A 19,415-nucleotide genomic window follows, 5' to 3' on the forward strand; every position below is an offset into this window, starting at 1 on the left:
ACAAGTCTGTACTGCCTGACCTGTGGTGGCACAGTGGATGGGGCGTCGACCTGGAATGCTGAGGTCGCCGGTTCGAAACCCTGGGCTTGCCTGGTCAAGGCACATATGGGAGTTGATGCTTCCTGCTCTTCCCCCTGTTCTCTCTCTCTCTCTCCCTCTCTCTCTCTCTCCCCTCTCTCTCTAATAAAAATGAATAAATAAAATCTTTAAAAAAGTAAATAAATTAAAAAAATTTAAAAAAAAAACAAAAACAAAAAAACACAAGTCTGTACTAATATTTGTTAGTCCACCATTATCAGATTAACCCACCAAAAAGGGAATTTGTTGTCGTTATTCTTCTTAAAACGCCATCAGTCTAAACACCTTAACTGATAGTAAAGATGAACTGAAAATCTACCTCTCATGTCTTATTTCTGTTTCTTTTTATCATTGGGTTTCTAAACTTCTTTTTATCAAATCCAGGATAACTTTTGTTCTCCCCTGTCCATTCCCTCCAAGCACCTGGTGTTTCTCATGATGTTGCCTTCTAAACAGTATTTAGATCGTAAGTCACTTTAAAGATTTATTTTTTATTGGTCTATTTGAATAAATAACCTATTAACAAACTTTCATAAGATATTTCAAGGATTCAAGAAGTTATTGATTCTTAAATTAAGGACAGGCATAACTGCAACCTGACATCACCAAAAAAAGTTAAGCTTACCTAACAAAAATGATACACTCTGGCCCTTGTCAGTTGGCTCAGTGGTAGAGCATTGGCCCGGTATATGGATTTCCTGCATTTGATTCCCAGTCACTGCACACAGAAAAAGCGACCATCTGCTTCTCTACCCCTCACCCTCCTCCCTCTCTCTTCTCCTCCCACAGCCATGGCTCGATTGGTTCAAGCAAGTTGGTCCTGGGCACCGAGGATAGCTCCATGGCCTCCACCTCAGGTGCTAAAAATAGCTCCGTTGCTGAGCAACAGAGCAACGGCCCCAGATGGGCAGAGCATTGCCCAGTAGGGGGTTTGCCTGATGGATCCCAGTCAGGGTGCATGCGGGAATCTAACTCTCTGCCTCCCCTCCTCTCACTTAATAAAAAGTAATAATAATACAATCTCCCTCCAAACAAATTAACTTTAGCTGAACTGTGCATTCTTGTGGAGGAATGGAAAGGGTGACAAATATATGATTTAGGGCAGCTATTGAAAGTACTAAAATTTGCTTAGGGGCCCTGTTACCTACCTTCTCAGCCTCCTGAGGGAGGGTCTGTGGGCTTCAGATTAGAATCAGAGCCGAAACAAACATTTTGCCAGTCAGACCCATTTCCTCACATCCCAGCCCCACCTCTCTGCCTTTGCTCATGCCTATCCCTTTGCCTTTTGAATTCCATCTTTTTTTCAAAGGGCAGCTCTGGCTCCACCTTCTCCCAGGTCAACGTACTGACTTCCCCTGTCCAAAGTCCCCCTCCATACACTGCACTCTGTGCCACACTCTTTGTGCTGTTAATTTGCACAGGTTTCAGGCCTTGGATTGTTAGTTACATTATGTATTGTTTTCTACATCAAATTTGAAACCTCTTAAACATGGAAAAATCACAACAAATTTTTTCTATATTCATCTTTTGGTAAATCTTTGTCAATTTTTATTAATTATTCTTTTTTAAGGAAACCATGGGAAAAAAATTAAAATCAATTTGGTCAAAGAATGCACATGGTGATTTCACCCACCTAGCCAGCAAGTCAATGAGTTCGAGTTTAGACATCCCGTCAGGAAGCAGGCGGGGAATTGCAGCAACGCACGTCCTGAAAAGATCTATTTTAGGTTTTCTCTCACCCCTAGAATGTGAAGACAAGGTTTAAACATAGTCAATTGTTATCATAGAAAAAACTGATCAACTGTGTAAACAAAGAGTAGAACCCATGCCTGGTGTTTGCTCCATATCATTCTCAAATGGTTATGCCCTTTACAGCCAGCTCTAAAAGAAGTTATAAAGATTGGAATGTCAGAGGTCTGTATCTGAAGAGAAAAATGCTGGTTCAACAGCATTGTACACACAGCCTGTACAAAGTCTCATGGGATTGGGCCCCTGTGGACTGCATTAAAAGCACTGAATTTACATACATGCCTACAATGCATCAGTAGACAAGAAACACATGGCAGCCCTGGCCGGTTAGCTCAGTGGTAGAGCGTCGGCCTGGCGTGCAGAAGTCCCGGGTTCGATTCCCGGCCAGGGCACACAGGAGAAGCGCCCATCTGCTTCTTCACCCCTGCCCTCTCCTTCCTCTCTGTCTCTCTCTTCCCCTCCCGCAGCCAAGGCTCCATTGAAGCAAAGATGGCCCGGGCACTGGGGATGGCTCCATGGCCTCTGCCTCAGGTGCTAGAGTGGCTCTGGTCGCAACAGAGCGACGCCCAGATGGGCAAAGCATCGCCCCCTGGTGGGCATGCTGGGTGGATCCTGGTCGGGCACATGCGGGAGTCTGTCTGACTGCCTCCCCGTTTCCAGCTTCAGAAAGATACAAAAAAAAAAAAGAAATACATGGCAGTCCTTCCTACACTCAGCATTCAAAAATGGACATTAGACAAGCAATGTTGTCCCCAACAAGCATGGCATCTGAAAACTTTTCTCCATGATGAGCTGTGCTTCTCCTCTAGAGTTCCCACTCCTATTTGTTTTTTGTTTTTTAATGAAGCACTTACAAAATAAATCCTCCATAATGTCAAGTAAAATACCACAGAGCATATTGCTGTACACTCACTTCTGGTTTTTAAAATTACTCTGATGGGCCAGACATCTATGGAGATTCCTACCTTCTTCTCATTTTCCTTGAGAATATGAATGGTGAAAAGTAATTAATGCCGTCTATATTCTGTTGTAAAATCAGAGGGAAATGTAAATTCTGTTATAAATTATTTCCATTTTTAGCTGTTTAAATAGGTAACTGCCTTCTTAACCACCTATATTATCAATAATCTTTTAAAAAAACTTAAATACGCATCAAATTTTTGAAATAACCAAATATAACAGCATATTTAAAATTCTAGTCTTCAGAGGACAAACATAAAATTGCCACCAAATTAATAAAATTGTAGGACACAAACATAATGAAAATGTAAAGTAGCAAAGCAGTAATCCCTTCCTGGAACAGTAACTGTAGTCTGAAGAGAAATGCAACAAGGAGAAATCCTCTACAATCTAAAGATGATAATCAGCCTGACCTGGTGGCGCAGTAGATAGAGCACTGACTGAACACTGAGGTCGCCAGTTCAAAACCCCAGGCTTGCCTGGTCAAAGCACATAGGAGAAGCAACTACTACCTTCCTGCTCCTTGTCCCCCTTTCTCTCCCTCACTCCACTCTCTAAAATCAGTAAATAAAACCTTAAAAAGAAAAGATGATAATCAGACAGCAATTTTACTCTGTGACATTACTTTCTAGCATGCTTTTGTAAGTTTGTTAAGAATAAATCCAAAACTGTTGATATAAAAAATAAAAGAGGTACAATATATGTTGACTTCTAAAACACTCTGCATCTGTGGAAAATCCTGAGACTGTTTGTCTCCTTTCCCATGTCCTGCCTGGGGTGTGTGAGGACTGCAGAGAGGAAGCCATCGTGCATTGGTTTTCAATTGGCTGAAGGCCAGAGGACTCTCAAATGTCGCTCTCAATACCTGGACAGAGTTAGATCTGAGGATCTCTTCTAATTGTTCATGTGCAACTCAGTGAGTCATTTAAAAAGTCCTCCTAGCTTGCTCACTAGATGTTTTAAACAGCTGGGATTATTTTCCATATCTGTCAGAACAGAGATGATGCTGCCTGTCCTGGAGTGCATGATGAATTCTCGGCAGGCTTCCATGCTGATTGAGCAAGCCTGGATTAGAGACTCCAGCTGGTATAGGGTTTCCTTTTACTACTGCAGTCCTTGCTGTCTGGGCTTTTATAGGAAGCCTGTGACTGCATCCCCCCAACATCATTTTCATTAACAGTTATTATTATTATCTGCTAGCACACAAAAGGAATGGAAAATGAAAACATATGACACAGAACACTTCTTGTTTAAGTTCAAACCTTAAACTGGGCCTGGGAAAGTGGTGAACCAACCTCATATTAAGTCCAATAACCGTTTCCATTAGCGTGGTGTAGACATCAACACTCTTCTCCTATGTGTTTCCATGACTCTATGACTCCCTAATGTTTCTCCTTGCTTTTGTTGTGGTTCTTTCTTTGTTTGTTTGAGATGTATAGCAATGAGTTATTTTCCACTCTGGAATCTGCCTTAAAGTGTAGCATGAAAAATATTACTAGCTCCTTTTGGGGAGCTAGGATGGTTCAATAGGAAAAAGTAAAGAATCATCTTGGAAAAAGTTTAAGGTATTGGTTAAAATATAAATGAAATGTTGACATGTATATTTAAACCGGCACCTTTTTATGCTTTTGAATATACTGTTTTGGTCCTTACCCTATCTTGTAATCTCTTGATTATTAATAAAGTCTTCCTTTAAAGGTCTTTCATTTCTTTACTTTTTTAAAGGAGGAAATAACTCTATGGCAGAAGTTTGAAAAGCATTTCTTGTATCTTCTATGTTATAAATTTAAAATTGCTATAACATATTTAGAGAATATGAAACAATAATGTTAAAGGTTTATGGACAATCTGGTGACTTGCAAGGTAAGAAATGAGCTGCAGACAAAATATTTAATGTTATTAGCTTTGGTCAGTTTCAATTCTGCTGTCATTTCAGTTGAAAAGTCTTCATATTAATTTGATAAAATGATTGGCAAGCTTCAGGATAGCATGCATTGAATAATTCCATTTTTTTGTAAAAAACAGTATATGTATAGTTGTGCTGACACAGGGAAAGATCTGGAAGGAATCACACTGAGCTAGGGAATGGTGGCAGATTTCAAGTGGAGATCTGAGGAGGAGACTTACATTTTAACTTTATATGATGCTAAATATATATATTAAATAATTCTGTAAATTTTACTTTATCATGTTTTATTTTGTCATACTGTTTTCAATGTGCCACCCTTGTAATAAAAATATGTACTGACAATATGAACTTCCCTATATAGATAACAACCTTCTAACTAACTATGGTATTTGAAACTGGACATGTTGAATGACAAAAGATTTTTTCCTAATTATATTTTTGGAAATTTATGCTACAAATGCCAAATATAATTCATTCATAGTCCAGCAACAAAATAGAAATTTTCTTAAAATGTAAAGTTAAAACCCAATCCTAGTTCCTGATATAATTAATCAAATACAAATTGTGTAAGTTTCTTTAGCAGAACTCTAATAACAAAACCTAGGTCTTCGATTTTCAAATAGAAAATTTTATTTCTACATTCAAAGTTACAAATGCTTTCTTAAAATCCAGTATTTCTGTGACATGGTTACATAGAGATTTTCAGCAAGTTTAACTCTCACAGTTCAGGACTAAGAAACAAGTGAATGTGAGATTTATAAAGATGAAATGTCTGTAAACTGATGATGTCACAGTCACAATGTGATCAAGCTTGGGAACAAAATACCACTTCTGAAAAATGTAAACCAGCGAATGAGTCTTGAGCCCATTTTCTAATGTACCAGTCTAATGATACTTCAGACATAACCAAAATAGATCAATCTCAAGTTTAAACTTATTTTTAGAGTTAGTCAAATATTATCAAAGTACTATGTTTTTACCATCTTAACACATCTCAAAAATCTGATTCTAAGATGAGAACAAAACACAGTTGATCCTTGAACATGGGTTTCAACTGTACGGGTTCTCTTACACACAGATATTTCTCAATAAATACATACAGTATTGTAAATATATTTTCCCTTCCTTATGATTTTCTTAATATTTTCTTTTCTCTAGCTCACTTTATTTTAAGAATACACAGTACATATAGCATACAAAATATGAGCTGATAGACTGTTATTGGTAAGATATCTGGTTAAGAGTAGGCTATTAGTAGGTAAGTTTTTGGGAGACAAAAGTTACACATGGATTTTTGACTGTGCAGGGGTCAGTGCCCTAACTCCCATGTTGTTCAAGGGTCAGCTACACAGAATAAATGAGAAGAATCTCGGCCAGTGTGTCTTCGTTAATCAACCCTTTATTGAGATTTAGTCTTCACTGTACTCACGTGATCATGTCCTCAGGTTCTTTGTTTAACATCTGCACGTTAGTTAGCATCATACACCTTCCTACTTCTTTATCAAGGTGCCTTAAAATGTTGTCCACAGCTTTTCGTACTTGAGAATAATACAGTGACATGCCTAAAAAAACATGCATTATAGTCACATCTTAATGAAATCTTAGTTTATTCATTCTCTATAATACTTTTTTAAAATTCATTTTTAGAGAGGGGGGAGAGAGAGAGACAAATAGAGAGAGAGAGAAGAAGGAGAGCAAGAAGCATGAACTCCCAGATGTGCTTTGACTGGGCAAGCCCAGGGTTTCAAACTGGTAACCTCAGTATTTCAGGTTGATACTTCATCCACTGGCCACCACAGGTCAGGCTCTATGACACTTTTTACTGAAGACTTTCTATGGGTCAATGGCTTCTTTGAACAAAGTCTAATTCAATCTCTTAGTACAGTGCCCTATATTTAGTGGGTATTCACCAATTAACCATTTAAATCCAATAAAAAGGAATTATATTACTTCAAAGGGAAACATTTTTAAGAAGAGTTAAAATAAACAAGGAAATAGAAAGTTTTACTTTAGAATTTTTATGTTACTAATTAGCATAAGAATTCACTATTCTTAGTGACTATACGAATGAAGAATATTTCCCATTTGGGGTTAGGATTTTTCATAACTTCATATTATTCTCTGAAATATATGTGTGGATTTTTTTTAGAACGTAAACAAAATGCATTCACATCATAAATTTTAAAATGAAGAAAAATGTACTGTAGCTATATTATTGTTACTGGTCTCAGTAAATATAACATCAATGTCCTATAGGGAAAGACAAATATGTACAGCATGTGTACTGCAAATATGCATTTTATACATTTATGTATATAATAAAAATGAAAAGTAAACTGCTCTGTATTTATAATTTATGCTTTAATGAAATAATTATCAATGGTTATTTCTAATGCATTAAATATTTTTGAACTCATTAAGCACTGCAGAGCCAAAAATAAATAAGGCAAAAGGTGCCTTCTTGTATTTCCTTTAAGATCCGTGAATTCCAGGAACTATGGTGACAAGAGTTTGTGATAAGTTTCTAATTCAAGTGCTCAGGAAGAAAGAAACAAATGCAGAAAAAAAATCACCTCTGGGGATTAAGATTGCTAAATGAAAAAGACAATCTCATGTAAGCTTAACCCACACTATAACCCAGATTGTGTGATAGTTGGAACGTTTAAAACACAGATTAAACTAATTTTACTGAAAATAAAGAAGGAAAGAAACTTTAAAACTGAACTAATAAATGAATGAATACATGAATGTAAATGTTGTTGCTGTATAAACAGAATTATCTACCTAAGGTCACAGATGTCTTAGAAATTTACTATAAATTGTAGATAACATTAGAACTTTGAAAAGACTGCAGATAAAAGCTTAACATTTAATTGGCACAATGTTTACCAGGAAGTGCCAGAAAGTTTCAAAGGGAACAAACAAAATGCAGTTGCTTTTATAAAGATTTTTTCCAAGTGTATCTAAAGTAAACATCTTGGGTCATTTTAAAGGCTTAATAGTACATCCACTATCTAACACATCTTTGAAACCCACCTATCAGTTTGGCCTCCTCTTCAGTGAGCGTTTTACTCAAATATGTTTTCTTCACTCTCAACGTGTTTCCTGATGGTAACACAGCGCCAGTTACGGGCATGGGCGGTTCACCGTCTTTCTGTTGCAAGCTGTCAGCTATGACCAAGAACGCCCGTAAACCGACATTCATTCTCTGTAAGAGACAATGTGCCCAGAATACAAGGAGAGACCCAATTACTATTACTGTAGTGTAATGAAACCATCAGTCTTGTAGAGCAGTTGAGGTGGGGCTTGCCATCTAGATTAGTGTGGGAAAGTAAGTATAAAGGCACAAAAGTCTAGGCCAAACCTATGAAAATAAAATACAGTTTCTGCTACTATTTTTACAACATCACAAGAAAATAACCTGGAAAATTTTCCAGTCTTGGAGGGTACATTTGTGATGGTCATACTCATTCTGTTTGGGGGATCCTGGGTACACTGCACAGGGGCAAGCGGTCATTCTCCAGAGCAGCTGCAATTGAGGTAAACTGAGGCAAACTAAGGTTCTTATCTCCTAGAAAGAGAGATGCCACAAGTGCTAATTCACAAAGAATAAGTAAAACAAGAGTTCCACAGGGGAATTACAGTTGCAGGTAGTTGACTTTTGATTCACAAGGCTGGTAAGTTGGAAACAAATTTTAAAAATTCAATGCCACAGAACCTGTTACCTATAGTTTTGCCTTTTCCAGAATGTGATATAAACAGAATCAAACCATACATAGCCTTTCGTGTCTTGCTTAGTTCACTTTGCATAATGCGTTTGAGATGTTGCAATATCAGTAGTTTGTTCCTTTTTACTGAAGACTATGGTGTACTGAATCACTGTTGTACTGATGATTCACAATTGTTTGGTCATTCACCAGTGGTTGGACACAGCTGCTTTCCTAGTTTAAGTGATTATGAATACAGCTGATATAAATATTCATCCAAGCCTAACCTGTGGTGGCACAGTGGGTGAAGTATCGACCTGGAATGCTGAGGTTGCTGGTTTGAAACCCTGGGCTTGTCCAGTCAAGGCACATATGAAAAGCACCTACGAGTACTTCCTGCTCCTTACTTTTCTCTCTCCTTTCTCTAAAAATCAATAAATAAAAATCTTAAAATAAATAAATAAATAAATATTCAACCAAGCCCTTGTGGATCCAACTTCCCCTGGATAAGTAACCTGGGGTGGAAATGCTGGATCATATGGTAGGTGTATGTTTAACCCTATAAGAAATTGTGAAGCTATCTTTTAAAGTGGTTGTAACCTTTTTGCATTTTCATGAAAACAGTATGACATTGTAGTCGCTCTGTAGCCTTCTAAGCACCTTTCGCTGTGGTTTTCACTTGTTTTTACCTAATGACTAATGATGTTGAACATCTTTCCATGGAGTTGTCATTTCTATCTCATTTTTGCTGAAGAGGCTATTCAGCTCGTCCATTAAAAAAAAAAAAAAAACAAAAAAAAAAACGGGTTAGAGCCTGACCTGTGGTAAAGCATTGACCTGGAACACTGAGGTTGCCGGTTTGAAAACCTGGGCTTGCCTGGTCAAGGCACATATGGTAGTTGATGCTTCCTGCTCCTCCCTCATTCGCTCTCCCTCCCTTCTCTAAAATGAATAAACTTAAAAAATTAAAAAAAAACAAACACTGAGTTACTTCCTTGTTGTTGAGATGTGAGAGATCTTAATAAATTGTGGATAGAAGTATCTTTATCAGATATGTTTTGCAAACATTTTTCTTCTAGTCTGTGACTCTACATTTTATTAATAGTGTCTCTTAAAGTGCTGACATTTATTTTTGAACTGCTCAATTTATCAATGTTTGCTTTTGTAATTTATGTTTTTATGTCCTGAGAAACTTTTTGCCTACCCAAAGTTCACAAATATTTTATCTTATGGTCTCTTCTGGAAGATTTATAATGTTGGATTTTACATGTAGGCTTATGATTCATTTTGAGTTAAGTTTTGCTTACAGTGAAAATTATGGGTCAAAGTTCATTATTTTTAAGTGAATGTTCAATTGTTTGCAACATTTATTAAAAAGACTATCCTTTATTCATTAAAATAACTTGAAACACTTGTTAAAAATCAATTGACCACATATGTATGGGTCTGTTTCACTGGCCTTTATATTCATCCTTTCTCCAATATTGCTACAGTAGAGGTTTTGAGTAGGTTTAGAGTAGGTTTTGAAATTAGGACATGCTAGTCCTCCAATTTTATTATTTTTCAAAATTCTATTGGTTATTTTAGTTCCTTATACTTTCTGTGTAACTTTTAGAATCAGCTATTGATTTCTACACAAAAAGCCATAGGAATTTAATTACTGGAATTATAGTTTAATCTATTTACACTAATTTTGTAATAATTGACTTTGTATAATCTTAAATCTCTGAATTAATAAACAATAGTTCCCTTCCTTTATTTGGATTTTCTTTGATTTTTCTCAGTGATTTTTATTTTTCAGTATACAGTACACATCTTACATATATTTTGTTAGCTTTACTGCTAAGTATTTTGTTTTCATTGGTATTTTAAATTGTTGAATTTCCAATTTTTCATTCCTAGAATACAGAAATACATTGATTTTATGTTTTTATCTTATATCCCATAAACTTTCTAAAATCATTTATTAGTTCTAGTAAGTTTTGTGTAGGTTCTTTGTTATTTTCTATATAGGTAATCATGTTGTCTATTTTATTTCTTTCTAATATCCTTTTATTTCTTTTTGCCACTGGCACTGGCTAAGACCTTTAGTTCTATGTTATTTTAGATCAAGACAAAAATGAAAGAAATGGATGACCAAGAAAATCTTCTCACAATTGAGTTAGTTCTTATGGTGATGAGGATGCTTCATCTCCCAGTAGGAAGCCAACTGGATCTGAACTAAGAAGAGACATTTACCTGAAAATCACCTAACTGCTGAGTGGAAGAGCCATAATAGACTCTGCAGCAAGATAACCCTGCAGATCTTCTGGCCTATTTCACAAGAGACTTCCAGATATATTTAAGACACAATATGGATTTGTTTCCTGAGAATCTGTGCCCTACAACATATTTTATCAAGCGTAAGGCATCTTCTTCATAGACTGCTCATCCTTGTCTGTGCTGTTGAGTGGGGTCACAGATATGGTTTTGAGAGTTTAATTACAACTACTGATCACTAAACTCTTCCACAATCCTATAAAATCAAGAGAAATAGCAGATACATCTTATTTTTGGTAGGTTGTTTTTTTTTGTTTGTTTGTTTGTTTTTTTCTTTTTTTCATCTTTTCTGAAGCTGGAAACAGGGAGAGACAGTCAGACAGACTCCCGCATGCGCCCGACCAGGATCCACCCGGCACGCCCACCAGGGGGCGATGCTCTGCCCATCCTGGGCGTCGCCATGTTGCGACCCTCCTGGGTGTCGCCATATTGCGACCAGAGCCACTCCAGCGCCTGGGGCAGAGGCCACAGAGCCATCCCCAGCGCCTGGGCCATCTTTTGCTCCAATGGAGCCTTGGCTGCGGGAGGGGAAGAGAGAGACAGAGAGGAAGGCGCGGCGGAGGGGTGGAGAAGCAAATGGGCGCTTCTCCTACGTGCCCTGGCCGGGAATCGAACCCGGGTCCTCCGCACGCTAGGCTGACGCTCTACCGCTGAGCCAACCGGCCAGGGCCTGGTAGGTTTTTTTTTTTAAACCATAATTCCAACTGCTCGGCACAGAAATGTTAACTAATTAGTCATTGATTGAAAATTTTGAAAGAAAAACCAAGGGCACATCCTCTAGATGGTGATAATGATGGAAGCAGATTTCAACATGTTCCTTTTAGACAAATAACCTGGTAATTCTGAGAACCAATTGTTAAAGTTGGTAGAGCCACAACTCCTGAGAACTGAAAAATATTTTGAGAACCTTCTCAGCAAGAGAAAAATCTTTACTACTTGTGGCCAGGGCCTTGATCCAACCAAAATGCCCTGGATTTGCCCTGCTTTGTCCCTCTCCCAGTGGCCATGAACCCCGGCTGAAGCCATTTCAGAAGCCTATGATGTCATTAGACACCAGGCAGAAACTCATCTGGGTATTTCTACAGCTATCCCTGTATGGGTATGTGGCAACCTGATCACCAAGAGACTCCAGGCTGTGGCAGGAGAAGGAGGATACCAGGAAAGCTGGGCTCCCCTTGCTACTAAACAGCTGCTTATTTTGAGCCTCTGGGCTCTGGACCTCCTCTTTCACTGACAGGGTGAAGGATCCAGGCAATATCACCATGATGACAGAAAAAATCTTTTAAAAGAAATTTTGTGGTGTGCTCCTTCATTCCTCCCTTCCTTTCTTCCCTTTTCTTCCCTCTTTCCCTTCTCCTTTCTTCCTCCCTCCTTCCCTTCCTTCCTTCCCTCCCTCCCTCCTTCCCAACCTCCCGCTCATCTTCCTTTTTCCCTACCTTCCTTCTTGCTTATAAGTTTGTAATATCACAGTATCACAATTCTTCTGTGAAGTGACCTAGAAAAGCATTTGTCTGTTGTACCTGTGGGCAAGTGGCAGTTCAGAGAGGTAAATGTAGCTGGTAAAAATGGCAGTCCCTGAGAAAAGTGGCACATCTCTGCTTACTCCCAGTTCAGGGCTCTTCCTATGGTCTCACAGGGAAAGGGCTATACAGAAGCAGCTTGTCAGGCATATTTCCATTGGCTAACATGTTTTTAAAAGCTTAAAACCAAACATGCTTTTTCTTTGCACAGGCCCAGCATTCCACATTGCATGCCGCGCCCCCTGCGGCCTCATTTCCATGACTGCCTGCCCGAGTGGTGGCACTGCCCCAGAAACATATACTTATACATCATTTATGTAATCTCACTAGATTTTAGTATTTTATTCCATGTATTTATTCTTTTCTGTTTCATCACTTGTTAATCTGCATCAAAGTTAGTTATAGATACAAGCTCTGACTTTTCTAAAATAAAACATCCTGCTCTGTAGAGAGATGATCTTTTAGGGACAAGGTTTCCTCTACCACACACAGTCAGAATCTGGTAGCACACAGCTTTTCATCATGCTAAGTGTACTTATCTAAAATCTTACTTCTTAAATACCATCACTTATATTATTTAGTCAAATGACATGGGCAGAATAGAGGACTTTTGGAGATGTCCTTCATCCATTTTCCAGAGTCACAAAGGTGTGGCTCTGCCAATGCCCATGCTGACATGGGTACAGAAACTTATCATTCATACCTCTGGGTTGAGACTGAAGGCTTTTGCTGGCTTTCCCACACAAAGAAAATCAAAAATGATTTCTTTCATGGCAAAATCCAAACGTTCCTGCAGTGAAAAAGAGAAGACAAAACAAACCAAAAAGTGTTAAGATACAAATTAAACATAAAATACCCACTTTTATCATATGCACCAAAGAGGTGGCTGCTGAGAGGAGAGGTACTACTCAGAGCCATGGCTCCCAGGGATCCCGAGGAAGAGAACACCCATGGAACTCTCAGTGTGGCTGCTTCTGTTTCTGTGTGATGTACAGAGGTGCTCATCATGTGATATATGCAATTAGCCCCCGAAGCATGGAATGACTAATGATCAAACAACAAGAAATGAAAAATTAAAATGCTTAGAGTGTCTGAGTTTCTGTCTAGTCCCAGCTCTTCCTGCTTCTACTGCAAATGCTGATGCCTTCTTTAAACTCAGTTTTAAATATATATCGTATTTTTTGCTTCATAAGATGCACTTTTTTTCCCCAAAAGTGGAGGGGAAAATGCCCATGTGTCTTATGGAACGAATGTTCATTTTTTTTTTTTAGCTGCTGCAAGTTCCCAGACAACTAGAAGAGTATTTGAACATTAAAGTGTCTTCTCATTTGTTAATAACAGTGCTAATAGTTGTTAATACTGCTGTTGAGTTTACATTGTTGAAATATTATTGTGGTATATTTTATTATATATTTTAACACACCATTTAGTTCAGAATATTTTTTTTCTTATTTTCCTCCTTAAAACCCTAGATGCATCTTATGGTCAGGTATGTGTCTTATGGAGCGAAAAATACGGTATATATTTTTTAAAAGCCACTGCAAAAATAGCATTTTCTTCTATTCTCTAACATTTCAAATCCTTTCATATTTCAACAGATAATTCTACAAGTGAAATGAATAATCAACAAATAAGACACGTCAACATTAATTAAATGAGAAGGTTGAAGCCAGATTTGAATAATCTGAGATAGTGGCTACGAAGATGTGACAGGTCGTTTTATGGAACCTCTTCCAGAACACATGAAGCGCCTGCTCAGCCACATCATCACTACCTGAAGAAAGGCTCTAGGAATTCATCTCCCTGTCAAGAAAGTGATGCCCTTTCCCCAGGTACAAATGCTACAGAGGCGTTTCACTGCACCAACCACACAGATATACTGAATAGTAACAACTGAACCTACATCTTTTTATCAGTGTCAATTGTATTTCAATAGCATTTTCATAACTATTATTTTCTTTTATTCATTTAACATTCTATGTATACCAGTCAAGCACTTTTACCCATATTTTATAGATAAAGAAACTGTGACAAAGGTGTTCTTTGACTTGTTTAAGATATATAGAGCTGGCTCAAGGCACAGGTTAAGTTCAAATAATTGTCATTTTCTGTTAGTTTGTAAATCTCAAAGTTGGCATAAAACCAGTTAGTCACAAAGTGAGTTAATAAGTAAAAATCTTGGGTATAACTAGTAAACACTAAAAACTATGTTTAATATTTTTAATATTTTTGGTCTCAGTTTTAAGTAAATTAATGCAAGTAAAGTGCTGAAAACTGTTCTCAGCAAAGTGCAAGGGCCTGACAAATGGTAATATTCTTATTACATTCTTTTTTCTCACAGTATGAAATCTACGACACTAATGTCTACTCCTCAAATTTCACTGAATTATCTTCTTGTGGTTTCCTCCAAACACCAGACTGCTTCCTCCTGATCTGCAGCAGCCATAGTGGAGAATCAGGCAACAATTTGGGGAGTATGACTTAAGGGAACCCTTTACTACCAGGCTCTATGACCTTGAATGAACCACTTAAACTCTCTCAGTTTTTTCATTTGTCAACTGCTGCGAACACTTGATATACCCATTCACAATTTGTTTTGAAGAAAAGATTATTAGCTATGTGTGAAAACACTTGCAAGGCCATTCTGAAAAGCCTATACGCGTAAGATTGTTTAGACACCTCATGTGTTAGTACATCCCAAGAAGGAGACTGGCCCCTTAAAGGCAATTGGAAGACCCACGCCAGCAGCTTGTTCTTACCTGGGCAATGAACTGAATGATCTTCACAAATATGTTCAGAGGCATATCCCTAGGCACCACACCACGGGACCCTTTGGGGAAAAGTGTTGTGATGATGGTTATAAGACGGCTAGAAGATAAGGGGGGGAGAGAAAACAAGCAAGATTGGCTGAGCTCCAGCTCTTCAAGACAAAAAGGCACACGTTTCATCTTATTTCAGTATCAGACAGAACTCCAAGAAAAAAAAAACACTTCATCCCTTTTCCTGAGCAGAATTACTCCCTGTGAAAGGTGCTTCTGCAAACAACTAAGGGCAGTTTGGAAAATTGTAGCCATTTCCTCTGTTTAAGTGGTGAATGCAGCCGGGACAGGGAACTTGGCAGTCTAGGTTGAAGCTGGAGCTTCTGTCATGGCTGATGGACCTGAAAATATCCTCAGGACTTAGATCTTCAAGGAACTGTCACTTTTCATCAACTTCTAATTGGGTTAGTACAGGTAGTAATAAAACAAAATAGCCACTCGCTGGCTGACGAATGTGGCTACCAAGAAACCTGTGATATGGTTACCATGAAGCCAGGCCAGTGCAGCTCCTTACCTCTGAGTGGCTGTGTTGCTTTCACATTTAATTCGAATCATGTAAACCCAAAGTAATCTGTACAAAGATTCCAGTGCGACTCGGGCCATCTTGGGGTCTTTATTCTATAACAGAAACGGAGATGAAATATTGCTGAGTAAATGGTAACATGTGAAACTTAGTCTTTTTTGCATGCCTGTAAATGGAGGATCCAGGGAGGGTGACAGGGTGCCTACAAGGTACATCACATCATTGAGGAGTTACGGGGTTTTTGCCTCCCAGTGCCCATTGGGTAAATCATCTATGAGGAGGGATCTAAATAGCCCTGAGTGTAGGACAGAAAAGTTCTAGGGGAAGGCATGTTTGTCCCTCCTTTGCCAAGGTGAAAACTTGATACTATCTTTCTCCTTCAGCCCAGGGAACTCCTATCTCCTAGCACCAAGAGGAGAACCAATCTGCTCTTTCTACTGCTGTTATGCCCTTTTACACATAGTTACTGCTTTGGTTCCTCAAACTCCACCCTTCATCTAATTATCCTCAAAGGTGTGTTAGGCTAAAGTTCAGTAAGGCACTGTGCTAGAACTTGGGAGATCGAGATAAAAGATAATCCTTTTCCTGCAGTATTCAGAATCTACAGGGAATGGGAGACGGATAATAAACAATCAACCAAAACAGTGTGAACCACAGCAGGGACAGGAGCTCAAGGGTGAGAAGGAGGACAACCTGGGCCAGACCCAAAGAACGAGGACAGGCATGGTTTCTATGGGCAGCTAAGAACTCAGATGAACTTTAATACATTCAACTACATGGGGCCAGGTACTGCGTTTGCCACTAGAAACTATGAATGGTGGAAAAAAAGTGATGGGAAGGGAGAGTGCTTTAGGCTGAGACAACAGCATGGGGAGCTAGGCAAACTGGTGAAGAGGGCCAGGTGCATGGGAACAAGCAAGGGGGCAGGGGGCAGTGAAGCTTGAGGGGAAGGCAGGAGCCACACGAGGACCCTCCATGCCACGCTAAGTAAGGGGAACAGAGTTCTCATGACAGTGACAGGAAGCCACTAGATCAAGAAGACCATATATGAAGTCCCTGCCTGCTGGGGAGGTGGAGTTGCAGCAGGGAGACCAGATGCTGCGAGGTACCAGCTTCCAGGCAATAACAGACCCATTATCAACTGACACATGGCCCTAACCCACCTTTCCTGCCTCCTATCCTGTTATTTTCCCACAAGTTCTCTAAACCTTAGCTAGGCCATGTTCATCTGTTTCCATGTCAGGAGATTCCTCCACTCCACATCCTTCCTTTCTATCAGGTGAACCCTACTCCATTATGGTTTCCTTGAATGTCCCTCCCATGTGCAGGCTTTTCTGTTTTACCCCCCCCCCCCCCGTGTCCTCAAACCCATCCCATTAAAACTGTTCCCTCGTGAGTGTCCCCTGACTTAAACAAACTTGTAGCAGAGCTCTTCAACTCTGCGTATGGTCTTGTTTAGACATGTGGACAAAAGGGGAGTTATTTATCCTTGACGGCTATTAGAATCCCTAACATTTTGCAGGGGATTGTAAATGTTTCTTAACAGTCTTAAATATCACTCAACTTTCTTATAGGTCTTTTTTGTTTTTACATTACTTCTGTTCCCTTACTCCTCTATTTATCAGGTCATAATTCCTTTAGCTGTTTTATTCTTAGGGCAGATAATTTGGGCACTAACTTTAGTAGAATTCATAATTATTTAAAAATTACGATGAAGTTATCTTTACACTATTTACTGAATAAAGATGAGTCATATAAAGATTGGAAAAGATTACAGGGAGTAGTTTTTAGTATTTTTTAAATTTAGTAAAGAGATCTATGTTTATGTTATCTTAAAATAACTTATTTAGTGTGATCATTATTCTAAAATTCTAAGTTTCCATATGCATTTTTGTCTGTTTCTAGATTCCTTTTTTGCTCTATTAGTCTGTCTATTCATATAGTAATGCCTCACCAGGTTAATTTTTGAGGCTTTATAACGTGTTGTACTATCTGGTATGGCCTACTAACCATAATCCACTACTTTTATTCCCCTCTTCTTTTTATTTTTTGGGTTTCCCCAGATATTTATGCATGTTTATTCTTCCAAATACACTTTACAACCACTTCTCTAGCTCCAGGGGAAAAAAGGTCTCAACTTTTTAGATGCATAATGTATACATTAAAAATGATTTTTTAAATGAAATAGCCTACAGGAATTGTCAGACTCCATCAGAAAGAGCAACATGAGAATAATGGGTATATCAGAAGGAGAAGAGAGAGAAAACAGAATGGAGCACATATTCAAACAAATAATAGATGAGAACTTCCCAAGCCTGTGGAAAGAACTAAAGCCTCAAATTCAAGAAGCAAACAGAACACAGAGTTATCTTAACCCTAACAAACCTACAACAAGGCACATCATAATGAAATTGGCACAAACCAATGACAAAGAAAAAATTCTCAAGGCAGCCAGGGAAAAGAAGAATACAACATATAAAGGAAGGCCCATTAGATTATCAACAGATTTCTTAGCAGAAACTCTACAAGCTAGAAGAGAGTAGATCCCAATATTTAAAGTTCTGCCTGGCCAGTTGGCTCAGTGGTAGAGCGTCGGCCTGATGTGCAGGAGTCCCAGGTTTAATTCCCGGCCAGGGCATAGAGGAGAAGCACCCATCTGCTTCTCCATCCCTCCCCCTCTCCTTCCTCTCTGTCTCTCTCTTCCCCTTCCGCAGCCAAGGCTCCACTGGAGCAAAGTTGGCCCGGGAGCTGAGGATGGCTCTATGGCCTCTGCCTCAGGTGCTAGAATGGCTCTGGTTGCAACAGAGCGACGCCCCAGATGGGCAGAGCATCGCCCCCTGGTGGGCATGCCAGGTGGATCCTATTCAGGCACATACGGGAGTCTGCCTGACTGCCTCCCCGTTTCCAACTTCAGAGAAATGCAAAGGAAAAAAAAAGTTCTGAAAGAGAGGAACATCGAGGCAAGAATACTATACCCTTCAAAGCTATCCTTCAAATAAAAAGGAGAAATATAAACATTCACAGATACAGAAAAGATGAGAGAATTTATCACCAGAAAACTCCCACTTCAGGAAATACTAAAGGGGGTTTTCCAACCAGACACAAAGAACAAAACAAAACTACAAGTAAAAGTTCCATCAAGATTGCAATAAAAACAAGATTAATCTGTGAAAAGGAACCAAAAAGGGGAAAGGACAAAGATTAACAGTAGCAAAGGAAGATGGAGTGCAGAAGCACTCATGAGATAATGTACTATACAATGAACATGATATATATGCTTTCCATTACTTAATGGTAACCACCCCTGAAAAATCCAACACAGAAGTACATGGCTTAAAAAAAGAAGTAACAGAGGAAAGAAGTACGGATTACAACCAAACAAAAAAAAAATGATAGGAAAATAAAAGAGAAGAACCAAACAAGATACAAAACTATCAGAAAGCAATCTATAAAATGGCAGTAAGAAACCCTCAAATGTCAATAATTACATTAAACTTAAATGGATTGAACTCACCAATAAAAAGACACAGAATAGCAGAATGGATTAAAAAAGAAAATCCAACTGTATGTTGCCTACAAGAAACACATCTAAGCTACAAGGATAAAAACAAATTTAAAGTGAAAGGTTGGAAAACAATACTCCAAGCAAATAACATCCAAAAAAAAGCAGGTGTAGCAATACTCATATCTAACAATGCTGACTACAAGACAGCAAAGGTGATCAGAGACAAAAATGGTCATTTCATAATGATAAAGTGGACACTGAATCAAGAAGACATAACACTTCTTAATATATATGCACCAAACCAAGGAGCACCAAAATATATAAGA

At 38.6% G+C, this 19,415-nt stretch overlaps 1 protein-coding gene across 14 annotated transcripts in view; it reads right to left on the bottom strand.

Moving 5' to 3' along the window:
* FRY (FRY microtubule binding protein) overlaps nucleotides 1–19,415 on the bottom strand; it is a 620,873-nt gene that overhangs the window by 193,985 nt on the left and 407,473 nt on the right. For all 14 annotated transcript variants that reach the window (XM_066258908.1, XM_066258906.1, XM_066258901.1 and 11 more), the window contains 6 exons: nucleotides 15,576–15,679; nucleotides 15,002–15,110; nucleotides 12,946–13,032; nucleotides 7,733–7,904; nucleotides 6,126–6,258; nucleotides 1,712–1,819 (listed from right to left, as the gene is read on the bottom strand). In XM_066258908.1, coding sequence (XP_066115005.1) covers nucleotides 1,712–1,819; nucleotides 6,126–6,258; nucleotides 7,733–7,904; nucleotides 12,946–13,032; nucleotides 15,002–15,110; nucleotides 15,576–15,679 — 713 coding nt within the window. The remainder of the gene's footprint in view (nucleotides 1–1,711; nucleotides 1,820–6,125; nucleotides 6,259–7,732; nucleotides 7,905–12,945; nucleotides 13,033–15,001; nucleotides 15,111–15,575; nucleotides 15,680–19,415) is intronic.

This window comes from Saccopteryx bilineata, chromosome 2 (genome assembly GCF_036850765.1).
Source record: "Saccopteryx bilineata isolate mSacBil1 chromosome 2, mSacBil1_pri_phased_curated, whole genome shotgun sequence".
Classification (NCBI taxonomy): Eukaryota; Metazoa; Chordata; class Mammalia; order Chiroptera; family Emballonuridae; genus Saccopteryx; species Saccopteryx bilineata.